Source organism: Ceratotherium simum, chromosome 9, assembly GCF_057802395.1.
Source record: "Ceratotherium simum simum isolate JZ-2026a chromosome 9, ASM5780239v1, whole genome shotgun sequence".
NCBI lineage: Eukaryota > Metazoa > Chordata > Mammalia > Perissodactyla > Rhinocerotidae > Ceratotherium > Ceratotherium simum.
The window spans coordinates 56,340,704-56,358,162 of NC_141908.1; the positions used below are offsets into that span (position 1 = coordinate 56,340,704).

At 34.1% G+C, this 17,459-nt stretch overlaps 1 protein-coding gene across 5 annotated transcripts in view; it reads left to right on the plus strand.

Moving 5' to 3' along the window:
* The window catches only part of AGPS (alkylglycerone phosphate synthase), a 404,117-nt gene that overhangs the window by 305,224 nt on the left and 81,434 nt on the right, over positions 1-17,459 (plus strand). For all 5 annotated transcript variants that reach the window (XM_087435433.1, XM_004426664.3, XM_087435431.1 and 2 more), the window contains 6 exons: positions 784-874; positions 2,556-2,676; positions 2,772-2,846; positions 7,016-7,087; positions 8,653-8,732; positions 12,875-12,955. In XM_087435433.1, the coding sequence (XP_087291559.1) occupies positions 784-874; positions 2,556-2,676; positions 2,772-2,846; positions 7,016-7,087; positions 8,653-8,732; positions 12,875-12,955 (520 nt within the window). The remainder of the gene's footprint in view (positions 1-783; positions 875-2,555; positions 2,677-2,771; positions 2,847-7,015; positions 7,088-8,652; positions 8,733-12,874; positions 12,956-17,459) is intronic.

Below are 17,459 nucleotides of genomic sequence, written 5' to 3' on the forward strand. Positions count from 1 at the left end.
TAGGAATAGAAGCGCGATCACATAGGTAATCAGTGAAAGAGATTACCAGTAGAATGTCTCACATTAAAAAGAACACCATCACCAAGTGTGGGGAGAATGTGGAACAATTGCTAGCAGTAAACATGTTTGAAAACTAACATCATCTACTAAAGCTAAACATATGCCTAGACTATGGCCTAAAAATTATAACTAGTTATATACCCATCAGAAACATGTGATACGTTCTTCAGAAAACAAGAATGTCCCTGCATGCACCAAAAACTGTAAACAACTCCATTGTCTGTCAGCAATATAATGGATAAAGAAAGTGTGCTGTACTCAGATGGTGGAATTATGCTGTGGAATGAATGAACTGCAACTACATGTATCAACATAGATGAATCTTACACCAGATGTGGTATTCACTGCAAACACTGTCCTCTGGTTCTTCAAGCCAGGAAGACAGTAGGTTTTCTGCATTTTTGTTTCTTTTGTGTTACCAGTTGGGGCTTTCCCTCAGGCTACAACCTGTTTAAAAAAACAAACCTGGACGCTCATGTAGTGCTGTTTCCTTTTTCCAAGTGTAGCACACTCCCTTACCCTTATTTTTGCCTGCTTTTGGTCTGCCTATATTGCCTTCAGATAGTTGGGTTTTGTTTGTTTTGTTTTTTGTCCAGAGTTTCTAGTTATATGTGGGAAGATTGGTTTGATAGGAACTACTTGACCATTATTAGAAGCCGAATCTAAGATTTAAATTTAAATGAAGATACCTTACTCTAATGTTTTACCTTCTTTGTACCTTAGGTACCCTCTTAGCGGCATGATTTTACCAACTTTTAGAGACTGGATCCAAAATACCCTTGGAGTAAGTGTGGAGCATAAAACTACCTCTAAAGTAAGCAAATAAGAATGATTACTAATATGGTTAACTGTGTGTGTGTTTAATCCCAAATTAATTAGACTTATCTTTGTAATTTGTTATAGTTTCCTTAATGCATTTGTCATGGTTTTTTGTTAAGAAGTTTACTAATTATATTGGCCTTGTGAGGGTGTTGTTTCACTTTTCTGAAAGTGGAATTAGAAAACTTTAAACTGTATACATATCAAACTAATGAAATAGCATTTTTTAATATTATTATGATTTTTATTATTTATTATTATTATTTGCTATAGCATGGTATTCTGCATGTCCCTCTAACTGTATATAAGTTCCCTAAGTACAGGCGTTATGGCTAACACTATATTCTCCATTGTATCCAACATGTTAAGGACTGTAAGTATTCAGTGAGTACTTATTTGGTTTATTTGTAAATCCACAATTATATTTTATTCTAGTAATTAAATTAGGCTAAACAATTAATTCCTGCCCCTCCCAAGCCAAATTCTTTTAACTTTTCTTAAAACATCTTTTTCGTTTCCTTAATTCTCTCTTTTGACTATTAATTGTAAGTACTTTTTTTGACATTGGTGCAATCTACATACCGTGTTAAGAAATTTCACCAGTGTTACATGTACTTCTTTTTTCTGTTTTTGAGCCCTTTTCAATTTTCAATAACTTAACAAAATAGTAATCTGTATGTTTCGTTGGTAAATTCCTTGAGGTCAAGATTTTTTTTCCTGTTTAACTCACTGCTGTATCTCCAGGGCCTAGAACGATGCCTAGCTTATAGCATGTACTCAATAAATACTTATTATATAATTGAATATTAAATACAGAACTTAATAAGATACTAAGAGACTATATAAATATCATATATTTTTCTTTACATATTCTTATATTTTCTTTGTACCAAATACTATATCGTGGCTTTTTTTTTTCATAGCAGATTTGATTTGGCCAACTATTTATAGACCTCTTCCTATATGCTAGGCATGATATTGGGTGCATTTTACAAAAGTTACTGCATTTAACTTTCCTTCCTTATAGTAGCTGTAAAAATTTAGTGGTGATAATCTCATTTAACAGATGAAGAAGCCAAGGCTCACAGAAGTTGGGTGACATGTCCGGTGTCACATAGTTTTAAAGTTGAAGATTTATTTTCCAGGTTACTTGTTAGTTGAAATTAAGTATCAAGTTTGTAATTATGTTGTGAGCTTTAAACCAGTCCTATAAAATGGGTTTATTATTTATTGTAAGTGAGACTTTTTGGTGATCATTTTAAAATGGTAGCTTAAGTATAGGAAATGATAAATTTTATCTACGGGTGAAAATGTAGATAATGCAAAAGTCAAGTAGCTTTCCCTCAATCTCCTTAATCTAAAATTGAAGATCTGAGACTTTGCTATCTTCCTTGTTCTTGATTGCAGTCTTTAGAATAATGACAAGGTAGATCTTAGAAGCAAAAGAGGAAATATAAGCCTTCTATAACTTTTGTTACAGAATGTGATTAACCAGACCATTTGTAATTTGTTGCTGTCACAAAGTTGGTTTCCATGTGTATTATTTGGTGTTTTCCTATGCTTCTGTCTTAGTTTGGATGTAAAAAAAATTTACGTTTTATAGTCAGTCTCCCTAACAGAGGTATTCAAAATTTATTTTCTAGAAATAAGTCAAAGAAACCAATTTTATTTTCCAGACATCCTTAAATCCCAGTGATACACCTCCTTCTATTGTAAATGAAGATTTCCTTCATGACCTTAAAGAAACTAATATTTCATATTCACAAGAAGCAGATGATCGAGTATTTAGAGCTCATGGTAAGCAACTTTATATAAGCATTATTTATTTTTAATTTCCAAATTTCCTATAATTTAAGATGTTTTTGCATTTTCTTTTTTAAACCACAAAACAGGTCATTGTCTTCATGAGATGTTTTTGCTCAGGGAAGGAACGTTTCAGCGTATTCCTGATATAGTTTTATGGCCAAGTAAGTTCTTTTTTTCTTTGTATCATTAATTTAGAATTGTTAAATCTTAAGTAAATTTAGTATTGGAAATATTTACATTTTAACATATGAGTTATAAAAAATAGAGGTGGCTGTATTTTTAGAGTCATATAATTCTTTCTTGATCTGATCTTCCTGAGCTGTTGGTTTGAATGATTGATTTTGTTGTTGATGATGAAGTCTTCATTTTAAATATAAATGTAAATATCATATTGGGAGGTCAGTAGAAAAGTATATTTTTGGTGAATTTGAAAGCTTAATGAAATTAGTATCAATCAATGATATATTCAAATGTATAGAATCTTTTAATTAACATAATTGATTACTGCAAACTAATTATAATACTTTGTTCATATCAGCTGTGGGCTAAAACACATGATGTTCAGAAGGTGAAACAAGTTGTTTAATATACATATTTTCTTTGATATAAATAATTCAATTTTGAGAAATTAATTGTATTCAGAGATTTTGCTTGAGATAGAGAATGGATGGGCTTTCTGTTGTTATTTTGATCTTGCTGATGATTAGGCACTGTATTTAGATATGTTTTTATACTCATCTCTTTTAGCAGAAAATTAAAGCAGAACAGGTATATTCCCCACTGTCCATATTACCTTTTTAAAAAGTTCCATTGATCTTCTGATCCTTTTTTCTCTTTTGAGTCTATAAAAGGAGTATATAGAGTATTTTATTTTTCAAAAAATTGGCTCATTCATGGACTCTCACTTCTTAGATATGATCGTTCTACTTTGCAGTGAGTATCTGAGGGAAAAATCATACTTTAATATGGGGTAGGAGGCAGGTGACATACGTAGGAGGAAAATCCAAGAGCATATGTAGCTGAGATGAAATTACTTTCCTGATACTTGTGATATATATTCTTCTGTGCATTTGGAGTAGTTATGAAATAAGTCTTTTGCCTCTGTTAGTTTAGTATAGAAATTTAGCTATTTCTGAAAAAAAGAAGAAGAAATCCTCAAATAGAAGAAATACTTTTGTTTTGCCTGCCTGTTTTTTAGGAGTTTTAGGCTACTTTTCTACCAAGATTTGGGGAAGGTTCATTCCATTTTTTACTGGAAAAAAATGAGAGCAAAATTTATCAGTTTTCATTTCTCATAGGAAATGTAGTAGACTATCCTTAAATATACCTTGAGTAGAACTTTTAAGTGTAGATATTTTCTTTGTGTATCTGAATATTAACATACTAAGAGATTACCATAGTAGGAATGTATGTCTTGCTTTAAGAAATCCAATTTTTAAAAAAAATCCAGACTTAGGGAACTTATGGAGTTAGTCAGTTGTTGCACAAAAGTTTCTTCGCTCTATGAAATCTTCCCCATTTAGTTAGTTCCCTCACAACTTTGCCTTTCCACTTTTTTTCCCATCCCAATTTCCAAATTCAGGCCCTTATCAGTGTAGCTGGAATTTTGCAATAGCCTTAAGGGTTCTCATGCCTCAAGTTTCTTGTCCCTCAAAGCCTCCCATACACTCTTGAGAGGTTAATTTTTACAAAATATTCCCCTTGCTATCTTATTCTGTACATCAAGAATCTATATGAATAGTGTATTGGTACCTGAATCAACTTTATAATTTTATTCTGTTGAATCTTCTATATAAAGACTTCTTGGAAATAATTTGTTTCCCAACAGATTAGCAGTTCATTAAGGCCTTTTTTTAACTTTAATGTAAATTTCCTGTTGGTAATAAAGTTCAAGTTTTTCTTTGCATGAGGGCAAGTTTTGAGACAATATGGCGATTTGAGACAATGTGGTATTTCCATAGAGTGGAGGGGATGTCTCATCTTGCATAATACATATATATACACATACTTAGGAAATATATCATTGTGGCTGTCTTTAAGTCTGGCCATAATCTGAATCTGAATTCTACCTGTTGCTTTAATAGGATGTCTAGGGCTTATCTAAGAGCAAGAATTTTTAATATATGTAACTTCCCTGATTTGGAGTCATCTTTAAAGCAGGATTTGTCACCATTGTGACATTTACACAGTGTGGATATCTCTACTTTTTATTTAGTTTAGACAAGTAGTTAGTAACTCATGCAATATATGTTGTCTGTGGTAAGTATGCTTGTAAAAATAAAGTCTCCTTTAGCAATAACATATGTTAAAAATTACTTATTAAATTTAGTATTTATGCATTATTTTCAGCGGTCTAAATACCAGAACTTTAGGCCTGTGAAAATATGTGCTAGGTACTGTTCTAGCTGTTGAGGATAAGCAGTGAGCAAAACAAAAATCTGTGTTCTCAGGTGTTATGCAATTTTGTTGGGGAGAGAGACAGAACAATAAACAAATAAATATATAATGTCTTGGGTGGTAATAAGTACTATAAAGAAAATTAAGGCATAGTAAGAAGAGAGAGAGTGAAATAGGGTGATGGTGGGATGAGGGATTGCTGTGTTAGATAACATGGTCAAGGAAAGCTTCTGATTACGTGACAATCCTAGAAATAATTTTGCCTTGTTAAAGGTTTTTAACAGACATCTTCAGGTATTTTATTAATTACTGATGAACTAGTATTCCATTTAGTAATAATTTTTACCACAAACAGTGAGCTTTATATAAGCTTAACCTAAAAGCTTGAAAATAGATTTTCATTAAAAATTGGAATGATACAAAGGACATATATTCCTAGTTTTAAGCAACCCTGGGAAATGATAATTACAACTTTTATAGAACAGTATTTTTACTTTCATAAATGGGTGTTCCTGTATATTTTCCTTTGCATCTTTATTTCCCTTTCAGGGTCTTGTTTTTATCCTCGATTTTCGCATGGTTTCCTTGCCTCGTCTCTTTCTCCTCCATGCCATTCCATGTTTTATCAGAAGATTGATCTTTCTAAAATACTCTCTTTGCCATGTTGTTCCTCTTCTTGATGCCCCATTGCTAGTCAAAGTGAGTCTTAGCACCTCTTGCTTGGTATTTAAAGTCTTCCACAGTCAGATTTTTTTTTTTTTTTCCTGCTGAGGAAGATTTGCCCTGAGTAACGTCTGTGGCCAGTCTTCCTCTGTTTTGTATGTGAGCCTCCACCAAAGCATGGGCACTGAGGAGTGGTGTAGGTCCGCGCCTGGGAACCATACCCAGGCCACTGAAGTGGAGTGTGCTGAACTTAACCACTAGGCCACTTGGGCTGGCCCAGCAGTCAGATTTTTGTTACTTATGTAACTTTTACACTGAGAGAGAGTACCCTTCATTTGTGTACAAAAGAAAGGAATTCATATACAGTATATTATGTGTAATATTTTAAAATTTGTTTAAAAAACAGATTTTTAAAATTTTTAAAATTTTAAACAAATTTTTAAAATTTGTTTAAAAATCATCAATGGATGCAAGTTAGTAGGTGAAAGTGTGATGATAAAGATGATGTTTACATAGTCTAAGTATCTCCCCACAAGATACTATTAATGATAGCATTCTTATAGTGGAGAAACCGAGCAGATACTATATAACCAAATGATGCAAGTTAACATTACCAGAAATGAGACTTGTCTACATTATGAGCCTCCAGATGTAACGCACTGAGAAAGGCACAATGACACTTCTGTGGAAGTCCTGCTTAAATGTATAAGCTGAATGTAATTATGAGGAAACATACAAACCCAAATTGAGGGACATTTATGAAATAATTGACTAGTGCTCTTCAAAAATGTCAAGGTCATGAAAGTCAAAGACAGGCTAAGGAACTCTTAGGTTAAAGAAGACTAAGGAGACGTGACAACTATATGCAGTGTGTGATCCTGGTCCAGAAAAGAGGACATTAGTGGAACAATTGGCAAAATTTGAGTCAGGTCTATAGATTAGTTAATAGTATTGTAACAAGAGTATTGTATTAGTGTCAGTTGTTTTGATAATTGAACTGTAGTTATGTCAGATGTTAATATTTCTGGTGGCTGGGTGAAAGAAATTCTTTGTACCATTTTTGCAACTTTTTTAAAGTATGAAATTATTTCAAAATGTAAAGTTAAGAAGATAATAAAGTGTGTTTTAATATAGCTATTTAATGTGTTAATGAGTGAATAAACGAAGAAAAAGTTTTGACACTGAAAAACTTTATAGACTCTTATTTTGCAGGGTTACACAGATTTTATTCATGTCCCTGTGATTAATTGATTTTCTCTTTTTTCAACAGCATGTCATGATGATGTAGTTAAGATTGTGAATCTAGCGTGCAAATATAACCTTTGTATCATACCAATTGGTGGTAGGTATTGTGCCTTTTGAATTTTCATATAATGTAAATTTGTTCTTTCTATTTAAAATATTTGTGTTTTAAATATTTGTGCCATGCCACTAAAAACATTCTTAAAATTATGATATAGTTATTCTGAAAAATTGGTTTATGCTGCTTGTTTCTGTTCTGAGTAGATCTACCTGAACTGTTTGAGACACTATGTACCTACCCTTAGTTCATGTCCTCTTTCCCATATGGATCCTAGTTGAAGCTGTGACTTAATGCCTGACTAAGAAAATGTTCCTGATTTAGTAATTACTTTCTAGCCTTTATCTTTAGGGAGAGAGTATCACTTTACAAAGGCTAAAGTATACCCAACATAAACCTTTAAGAAGGAATCATATGCAGCATAAAAGATCAACCAGGACAATGATGACTAAATAATAATACCTTTTAATACCGAAAGTTGACATTGTTTTGCATTTTAAGACAAATTTGATCTCCCTTGATCTTTCATCAACCACATTGTTTTAACAACTTAACCAAGTCAAAGGAAATTGCCTTCACTGACTGAATAGGCATTGATGGAATGGAAATGGGACTCCAATAAGTCAGAAGCCTCAGACTCCTTCTTCAGCTGATACCTTCTATTGAATTCATGCAAAAAAGACACTATAATTCCACTTTTAATGAAATATATTTCTGACTTCAAATGACTATGACAAGCAGATAGTGGTTACTGATCACAGGCATGTTCGTAAGTGGCAATTTATGGTCTTCCCTTGTAAAATTAGGCTGAACCTTGTAGATCACTATTCGCCATAATTCTTACCTTGTATCAAGGTGACTTCCACATGTTTTCTGTCCAAAACACATGGAAGTACCAATTAAGAATTTATTCTGATATGTGGTGATACAGAACTGGTTAAGAACTAAGAACACTGTATTATTCTGTATTGGTATCAAGAAAGCATTTTTCCTTTGACAACAAATGTTAACAGAAAACAGGAGTACATTGTTTAAGTACTTCTATGTATTATTTATTCTATATTAAAATTACTTTTTCACTGAAGAACGTATAAATTTGTTTTTTAATATCATAATCTGGGAAATTTTAACTTGTTTATATTCTAATTTATTAAAGCCTTTTTGTATGGGAATATAAGATATTATTTTAAATGATAAATGAATTTCATAATTATGGTAGAAAGGAGGTAATGATGTCTCTAGTTGTATAGGATGGGTTTTTTGTCTTTTAAGCTCTCTCTCCACAGTAATCATTAGGTTAGAACTTTTCTAATCATGTTTTTGGAGTTCCACAAATTGCTAGGGGCTTCACTTGAGTGTGCCCAGGGGATGGACCCATATCCCATTGCTTTCAGCTCCATAATATTTCTTCATTTTGGCAAGCAGCATAAAATAAAGGTGAGTTTGCTTATAGTGTGTTAGCATTTGCAAATTACATTTTCCAAAGTAGAAATTGGTATTACTTTTCTAGTGGGCCTATCTGTATGCTTTGTATTAGGGATTTGCCCTAGAAATGTAGCTAAAAATAAAATATTTAAACATAAAGTTGTTGTTTCCTATTTTGGCAGGAGGAACAAGTGTTTCATATGCCCTGATGTGTCCTGCAGATGAGACAAGAACAATTATTTCTTTGGACACTACACAAATGGTATATGATAATTTGAGATGTATTTGAAGATAACATTTGGTTTAAAAAATTATCTTTATGGCTCAGTCTTAGTTGTCATTAAAAAGGTATATTGTCGATTTTGTTTTAAATTTATTTCATCATTATATGTTACTCTTGTCTTCAGATCTCCAAAAGCTAAGTTCACTCATACTCTGAGGCACATATCTTGATGGATTCTACCAAATTGGCATGTGAAATTGATAATTTGAGAAGCATATATTAGAATATTGATACAATAGATGACCTGTTTTGTATTGTTAAAAAAGAAAATGACTAATATTAGTTAAGGTTAATTTGAATCACCCTATCTTACTTGTGCCCCCCCGTTTTACTAATGCTGTTGTAGTTTTGCTTGTGGAAGAATAGAGGAGCTAACTAATTTTAATGATAGGATTATTTTTTGAAGTTTTGGCTCATTGTGATCCAAGAGTTGGACATTGTGCCATATTTAAGTTTTAATTTGGGTATGAACTTAATCTTTGTATAGTCAACAATATTCGTGGTTACATATTCTTCCATTATAAAAATTTTTTAAAAATTAATTAATTAATTTGAAATGTTTTCAAACACCAAGGTAGAAAGAATAGTATATCCATTTTCTAGATTAAATAATTAACATTTTGTCACATTGGCTTTATCTTTCTTTTTTTCTCTACTGTTTTTAAAGCAAATCATGATATTATGCTACTTTATACCTAAATATTTCTGTGTATCTGTTTTAAAAAGGACGTTTTCTCAGGGACCGTCCCAGTGGCACAACAGTTAAGTTGGCACGGTCTGCTTCACTGGCCCGGGGTTCGCAGGTTCGGATCCGGGGCGTGCACTGACGCTCTGCTTGTCAAGCCATGCTGTGGCAGCGTCCTGTATAAAGTAGAGGAAGATGGGCATGGATGTTAGCCCAGGGCCAATTTTCCTCAGCAAAAAGAGGAGGATTGGCAATGGATGTTAGCTCAGGGCTAATCTTCCTCACAAAAAAAGGACATATTCTCACTATATTATTATCACTCCTGGCAAAATTAAAAGTACTTCTTTGTATCATTTAACATGTAGTTCACATTTAACTTTTCCAGTTATCTCAAAATTGTCATTATTTTACAGTTCATTTGTTTAAATGGGGAATCAGACAAGGCCCACATTAGCTTTTGGTTGTTTGCTTAGGTCTCGTTTTATTTAAATCCCTCGTCTTTCTCCCGTTTTGAATGTTAGTGATTTTTGGAGAAACTAGGTTGTTTGTAGCATAGAATATGTCATATTTTGGATTTGCCTGTTGCTTCTTCTTGGTGTCATTTAACTCTTCCTCTAGGCTCGATATGTCTTCTAAACCAGAAGTTAGATATAAACTCTAGTTAAATTCAGGCAAAGCTTTTAATTTCTTTTTAAGCAACAATATATCATAGAGCGTGGTGTCTTTTTCTGTGTCACATCACATCAGGAGGCATGTAATAGCTGGTTGTCTGCTTTTAGTATTGCTAAAGTTGATCAGCAAGTTCAGATGGTGACAGCCTGATTATTCTACTGTAAAGTTACCCATTAACCTTTGTACTTATCCCAGAGTTTAAGAAAAGGCAATTTCCAGGCCGGCCTGGTGGCGTAGCAGTTAAGTTTGCACGCTCTGCTTTGGCTGCCCGGGGTTTGCAAGTTCCTATCCCAGGCGTGGACCTATGTGCTGCTTATCAAGCCATGCCGTGGCAGGCATCGCACATATAAAGCAGAGGAAGATGGGCATGGATATTAGCTCAGGGCTAACCTTCCTTACCAAAATAAATAAAAAAGAAAAGACAATTTCCCTAGAAAATAGCTTAAGAGTAGCCTGTTCTGGAATAGTCTTTGGAATGTGTTTGAATTTTGGGCCCTTTACCTTACTATGTGCAAATTTAACACTAAATCTATTACTGAATGTGTAGAGATGATAATACTGCAGAACGTTATTGTGAAGATTAAATGAGAAAGTATAAGTAAAAGTCTATATTGAGTAGATGCTTAAAATTCTGTGGCAGAATTTTATTTTATTTTATATTTTTAATTTTTTTTTGTGAGGAAGATCAGCCCTGAGCTAACATCCATGCTAATCCTCCTTTTTTTGCTGAGGAAGACTGGCCCTGGGCTAACATCTGTGCCTGTCTTCCTCCACTTTATATTGAATGCCACCACAGCATGGCCTGACAAGCGGTGCCTTGGTGTGCGCCCGGGATCCGAACCCGGGCTGCCAGCAGCGGAGCACGCGCGCTTAACCGCTATGCCACGGGGCCGGCCCCTGTGGCAGAATTTTAAATAGCAAGGTTCCAACCATTTATTTTGTAGAAAAACCTTGTATATTCACTGCCTTTAACACTGAACTCTCTCAAATATTATAGGGGATGGGTGGTACTTATAATTGTGATTTGCATTGAAGTCAGTAAGTTATGTCTGTGCATTATTTTGCACAGTGTACTTCTGATACAATGTGTACAAAATATGATGAGAATTAGTTGTGCCAGTTTTCTACTTAAATGTATCTGATAATACTAAGACCTATTGGCCCTAAAGTTTTTGTTTTATTGTTAATTTGTGTTGGGTAGTGTATGCTGGATATAATAGGGTAGTCTATACATATTCTTTAGGTTCTCTGTGAGTGCCCATAAATGGTTTTCTTCTCTGCCTCTTTCAGTTTCTTTGTTCTACTAAAAATATGTTTAGACCCCTGGTAGGTACAAGGTATATAATTAGTACGTGTATGTAATTGCCTCAGGAGCCAGTCTACTGGGGGAGATGTATATAAATTATTATAAGTTACCATTAGATTACTAAATTCTGTCTTTTTACTTTAGAGTTTAATACTTCCCTTTGTTTATCTGCCACAGGACCAAAAGCCTGATTTTGCCATGGTTATATTGAAATTACTATTCTTATTGTGAGAATATAATTATAATGATAGTTTTAACATAAAACAATAAGTACATTCACATATATCATCTTACTTAATGTTTATCATAACCCTGTGAATTAAGCAGTGTAGTTATTTGTATGTGTCCAAATTTAGAATATAGGCAGAGACTGCTATTTTCATATTGTCTATTGTATTCTTTCCTTTTTATTATTAACTAGACTTATATACATTAGTTATTGCCATGAAATTGAACATATCAAAGTGCAAAGAAAGCATACCTGGCATCCAGAAGAAGATTCTGTGTGTTAACCTGAATCGAGGGGGAAAGAAGTCTGTTCTTAATAGTAGAAAGTAATTCATGAAGATTCATATATATAAAAATTAGGTTAAAAATGTTAAAAACATTTTTTTCGGTAGTCATGCATTTCGTAACTTGAGCCAGATAATGTTCAGTTCCTTCTTTTCAGCAGGAGGCAGGAATGTGCTCTGTTTTCTACCTGGGGTTTCTGGTCCTATTTTGGATTGAAAATAAAGCAGGGATGCCATTTATAGTCATGTGCCACATAACAACATTTTGGTCAATGACGGACTGCATATACTATGATGGTCCCATAAAATTAGTACCAAATAGCCTGGGTGTGTAGTAAGCTATACTATCTAGGTTTGTGTAAGTACACTCTACGCGCAATGACGAAATTGCCTGACGATGCATTTCTCAGAATGTATCCCCATAGACGTATGACTATACTATATTCAAATGTTTTTGCAGGTGTCTTTTTCTAATCTCATGGTGGCCGTCTTCTGACATTCTTAAATAAGATGTGATTGCTAACTATTAATAGTAGTGCAGGTACTGTTTGCAGAATGCCAGAAACTGTGTATGGCAAGCTTTTCATGTGCAGTATCTCATTTAATCCTTACATCAACCCTATGAATAGGTATTACTATTCTACAAATGAGGAAACACTAAGCTTAGACAGTTAAATAATTTACCTAAGATAAGAGGTAGAGTATAATTCAAATTAATATCTGAATAAAGACAGTCTATGTTTTAAACCAACTCCTGTGCAATATACTGCCTATGTTACTATGTCTGTCATGTTTTATAGTCAGGGATAAGTGGAGCTTTCTCGTGTGGGTAACCCTACTTGCTTAATTACTATCTTGTCACTTGCTGTTTTGAGTTAGGAAGTTATATTTCCTGAGAAAATGTCAGTAGTTCATGGAGATGAGACTTCTTTCTTCTTTGCAACAGAATCGAATCCTCTGGGTTGATGAGAACAATCTGACAGTTCACGTAGAGGCTGGCATAACAGGACAAGAGTTGGAAAGACAGGTATGTTATTTCTTTAGTTAAGAGTTTCAAAACAGCTATGTGTTCCCTCTGAATGAAGTACCTTTCGTAGTACATTCACTGAATGAGTTTGTTCAGTTTCTGTTGTGGGTCAGGCATTGAGTTAGATGCCGAGGACACATTAGTGAATAAGACACCATCCTCTACCCTATATTATGACAGAAAGTTAGGTATATAGACAGTTAAGATTCAGAGTGAGAATTGCTAGGTGAAGGCTAGCTGCAGGGTGTTAAGCTCATCAAATGGGGTTGGAGGGAAGGAGTTGAACAAAGAAGGTATCAGAGGACATGGCATTTAAAATGAGACCTCAGGATGAGTGAGAGTTAGCCAAAAAGGGATGGAGGTGGGGAGAACAGTCCAGTCAGAGGAAGCAGCATGAGGCTTTAAGGGCGGCTGTTGCTTTTGGGGGTCTGCACATAGCTGAGTATGGCTGAGGTCTAGTGCGTGTATATGAAAGAACACACATTCTTGGTGTTTGTATATTGGGTGGATGTACGTATAGCAGTGGTAAAGGATGAAGCCAGGAAAATACGAAGCAGTTGGATCATAAAGGGCCTTGTAAAGCCCCTTTTAGAAGTTTGAACTTTACCTTTGTTCTTAGATAGTTCTGGCTAGCTACTGTGTGGAGAAGGGATGGGGCACGTAAAGATGTGTTAAGAGGCTGCTGCAGTAATTCAGGCAAGAGCTGATAGTGACCTGAAATAAGAGCAAAATGGAGCAAAATGGAACAAATTGGACGTAGAATTCTCAGAAGTTGATCATAAATTGGATCATCTGGGTAGATGTTGATATTTGCTGTTCATTGAACTTTTCAATGTGTAATTTCATTGACAACTGCTCGTCCCATGAGTTAGTCCTTGGAGTCCTTATAGCACTTTTTTTGAATCCTTGTGAATTTTTGGAAAACTTCAGGTTCCCTTCATGGATTCTAAGCAGGTTATTATTAAAATGTATCGAATCCTTCAACCTCCTCAAACATGGTCAAGATGACTGTAACTCAGCTTTTGTGAACAAAATTTAGAAAGTCCAATTTGTTAGTGATGTACTGATCACTTTATTCACCTTGGTTTACAGAGACTCTGCTCTCCTACCTTTTAACTGGACGTAGGGAGAGATGTGACATACTTGTTGATCTTATCTTGATTGTCTTTTTCCTTATTTCTTAAAAAGAGTTGAATGAACTTGGTATGCCAGTGACCAATTCTGGATGAAAGCCTATGAAAAAAATTATTAAACTATTATCTTTAGTTTTAATTTTATGCATTAAGATAGAACTGGGCTGGCTCTGTGGCTTGGTGGTTAAGTGCGCGCGCTCTGATGCTGGCGGCCCGGGTTCGGATCCCGGGAGCGCCCGGAGGCACCACTTCTCCGTCCAACGCGAGGCCGAGTCCCGCGTACAGCAACTAGAAGGATGTGAACCTATGACATACAACTGTCTACTGGGGCTTTGGGGGGAAAAAGCTGAATAAATAAAAATCTTTAAAAGATAGAACTGGAATAAAATTGAACGTATTTGTTGAGGCAGTGTTAAAAATCTTCAATAAGTCAAGGTTTTATCTAAGTCAAGATAATTAGATTTGTTAATCATTATAGTTTATAATGAACTTCAGTGGGCAGAATAATAGTATTTAATGAAAAAACCTGTAAAAAGTTTTGTATTAGTCTTCCATTATGTCTGAATGAGGTATTATCAACACAGCAATTTTTTTATAACAAGAATGGCCTTTCATGTCTCCAATTTTATATCCTTTATTATTAGCATTTGATGTAGTATTTTAACCTTTCCGAGTTTTCTTTTTTTTCTTTTTTTTGAAAGGTTAGAATTAAAATTCAAGGAACATATTTCCTTGAAATTTAAATGACATTTTCCTAGACTAGGAGCTTCTGATATTTTACCTACCAGTTCATTCCCTAAATGCCAATATAAAACTTTCTTTTTTTGCCTCTAGTAGACTATAAAATAGTTTCTACAGCTGTTTTGATCCCAGTTCAGGTTCTTCCTCATTAAACTTCTATATCCTTTAGTTTCTTCTTCAGCTGAGGTAACAGCTTAAAACGTCCTGCTTTTTTCTTTTAGAAGTTTTAAAATGACACAAATATAGTAGTTGGGTAGCACAGACTTTAATCTCTTTAACATGTAGATTACATTGATTTTCATATGTATAAAATTTAAGGGAGGTCACTCCCTTAACTAACATGTCAATTATGGACTTTGGGAATTTATTTCTAGGTTTATTAAATCTTCACCTACTTTATTTTATTAGCTAATAGTCTGGGGATATGTGACTTTTGTTTTTTCCCCCTTAGGAACTCATTCCTCTATGCCTCAGTTTCCTAATCTATACAATGGAGATAGTAATCCCTACTTTATAAGGTTTTTGTTAGGATGAAATAAGTTAATAATGTAAAGTACCTAGAACTTGTATTCATTCCACTAATTTTTACTGAATACTAACTGCTTCATTCAAGCACAGCTATATGCCAAAAACTGTCAAATTTATATCATCTCAGACTTCTTTCCTGAACTCTCGATTTAGTATATGTAGTTGCCTAGTTGATGGCTCCACTTGCATATCTAGTAGACATTTCAAACTCAACATTTTTTTTTTTTAATTTTTTGTTTATTGCAGTAACATTGGTTTATAACATTGTAAAAATTTCAGGTGTACATCATTGTACTTCTATTTCTGCATAGATTACATCATGTTCACCACCAAAATACTAATTACAACCCATCACCACACACATGTACCGAATTATCCCTTTCACCCTCCTCCCTCCCCCCTTCCCCTCTGGTAACCACCAATCCAATCTCTGTCCCTATGTGTTTGTTTATTATTGTTATTATCTACTACTTAATGAAGGAAATCATGCGGTATTTGACCTTCTCCCTCTGACTTATTTCACTTTGCATTATACCCTCAATGTCCATCCATGATGTCACAAATGGCTGGATTTCATCATTTCTTATGGCTGAGTAGTATTCCATTGTGTATATATACCACAGCTTCTTTATCCATTCGTCCCTTGATGGGCACTTAGGTTGCTTCCAAGTCTTGGCTATTGTGAATAACGCTGCAATGAACACATGGGTGTATGTACCTTTACAAATTGGTGTTTTCAAGTTCTTTGGATAAATACCCAGCAGTGGGATGGCTGGATCATATGGTAGTTCTATCCTTGATTTTTTGAGGAATCTCCATACTGTTTTCCATAGTGGCTGCACCAGTTTGCACTCCCACCAGCATAAACTCAACATTTTAAAATTAAATTTTTGTTTTCCCTCCACAATTTGCTTATTCTGTAGCCCTCTTATTCTCAGTTTAGGAAATTCAATTCTTTGGGCAGCTTGGGCCAAAATCCTTGAAGTCATTCATTTTTGTTTTGTTTTATAAGTTTCTTGAGGTATATAATTGTTATACAGTAAATTATACTCATTTAAAGGGTACACCTTGATAAGTTTTTATATATGAATAGTCATGAAACCATCACTGCAATCAAGATAATGAACACATGCACCAACCCCAAAGGTTTCCTCTTGCCTCTTTGTAATCCTTTTCACACCACCCTTACTCCGCCGCTGGCAATCACTGGTCTACTTTCTGTCACTGTAGATTTGTTTAAATGTCCTACAATTTTATTAAAATCGAATCATGTACTCTTTTTTTGGAGGGATGAGGGTATGACTTCCTTCCCTACGCATAATTATTTTGAAATTCATGCATGTTGTTGCATGTATCAGTAGTTTGTTTCTTTTTATTGGTCAGTAGTATTCCATTGTATAAATATACCACTGTTTATCCATTTACTTGTTGAACACTTGGATTTTTTTGGGCTATTACAAATAAAACTGCTATGACCATTCATGTGCAAGTCCTCGTGCAGGCGTATACTTTCATTTCTCTTGGGTAAATATCTGGAAATGAAATGGCTAAATCAAATGGTACATATATAATTACCTTTTTGAAAAACTACCAAACTTTTTCCCAGAGTGATTGCATCATTTTATATTCCCATTAGCGCTAAGAGGTCCAGTTTTTCTATATCCTCGTCAATACTTGTTATTATTAGTCTTTTAAATTTTAGTCATTCTAGTAGGTGTGTTATGGTATCTCATTGTGGTTTTAATTTGCATTTCTCTAATGACTAGTGACGCTGAACATCTTTTCAAGTACTATTTGCCATCCATACATCTTCTTTGGTGAAGTGTCTGTTCAAGTTGTTTGCCCAGTTTTTAAATTAGGTTATTTGTTTTCTTATTATTGAGTTTTGAGAATTCTTTATATATTCTGGATATAAGTTTTTTTTCAGATATATGCTTTGCAAATATTTTTTCCCAGTCTATGGCTTATCTTTTCATTTTCTTAACAGAGTCTTGAAGAGTAGATGTTTTGAATTTTGATGAAGTTCAATGTACTTAATTTTTTACTTTATATATCATGCTTCTGCTGTCATATCTAGAAACCTGCGCTTAACTTGAGGTTAC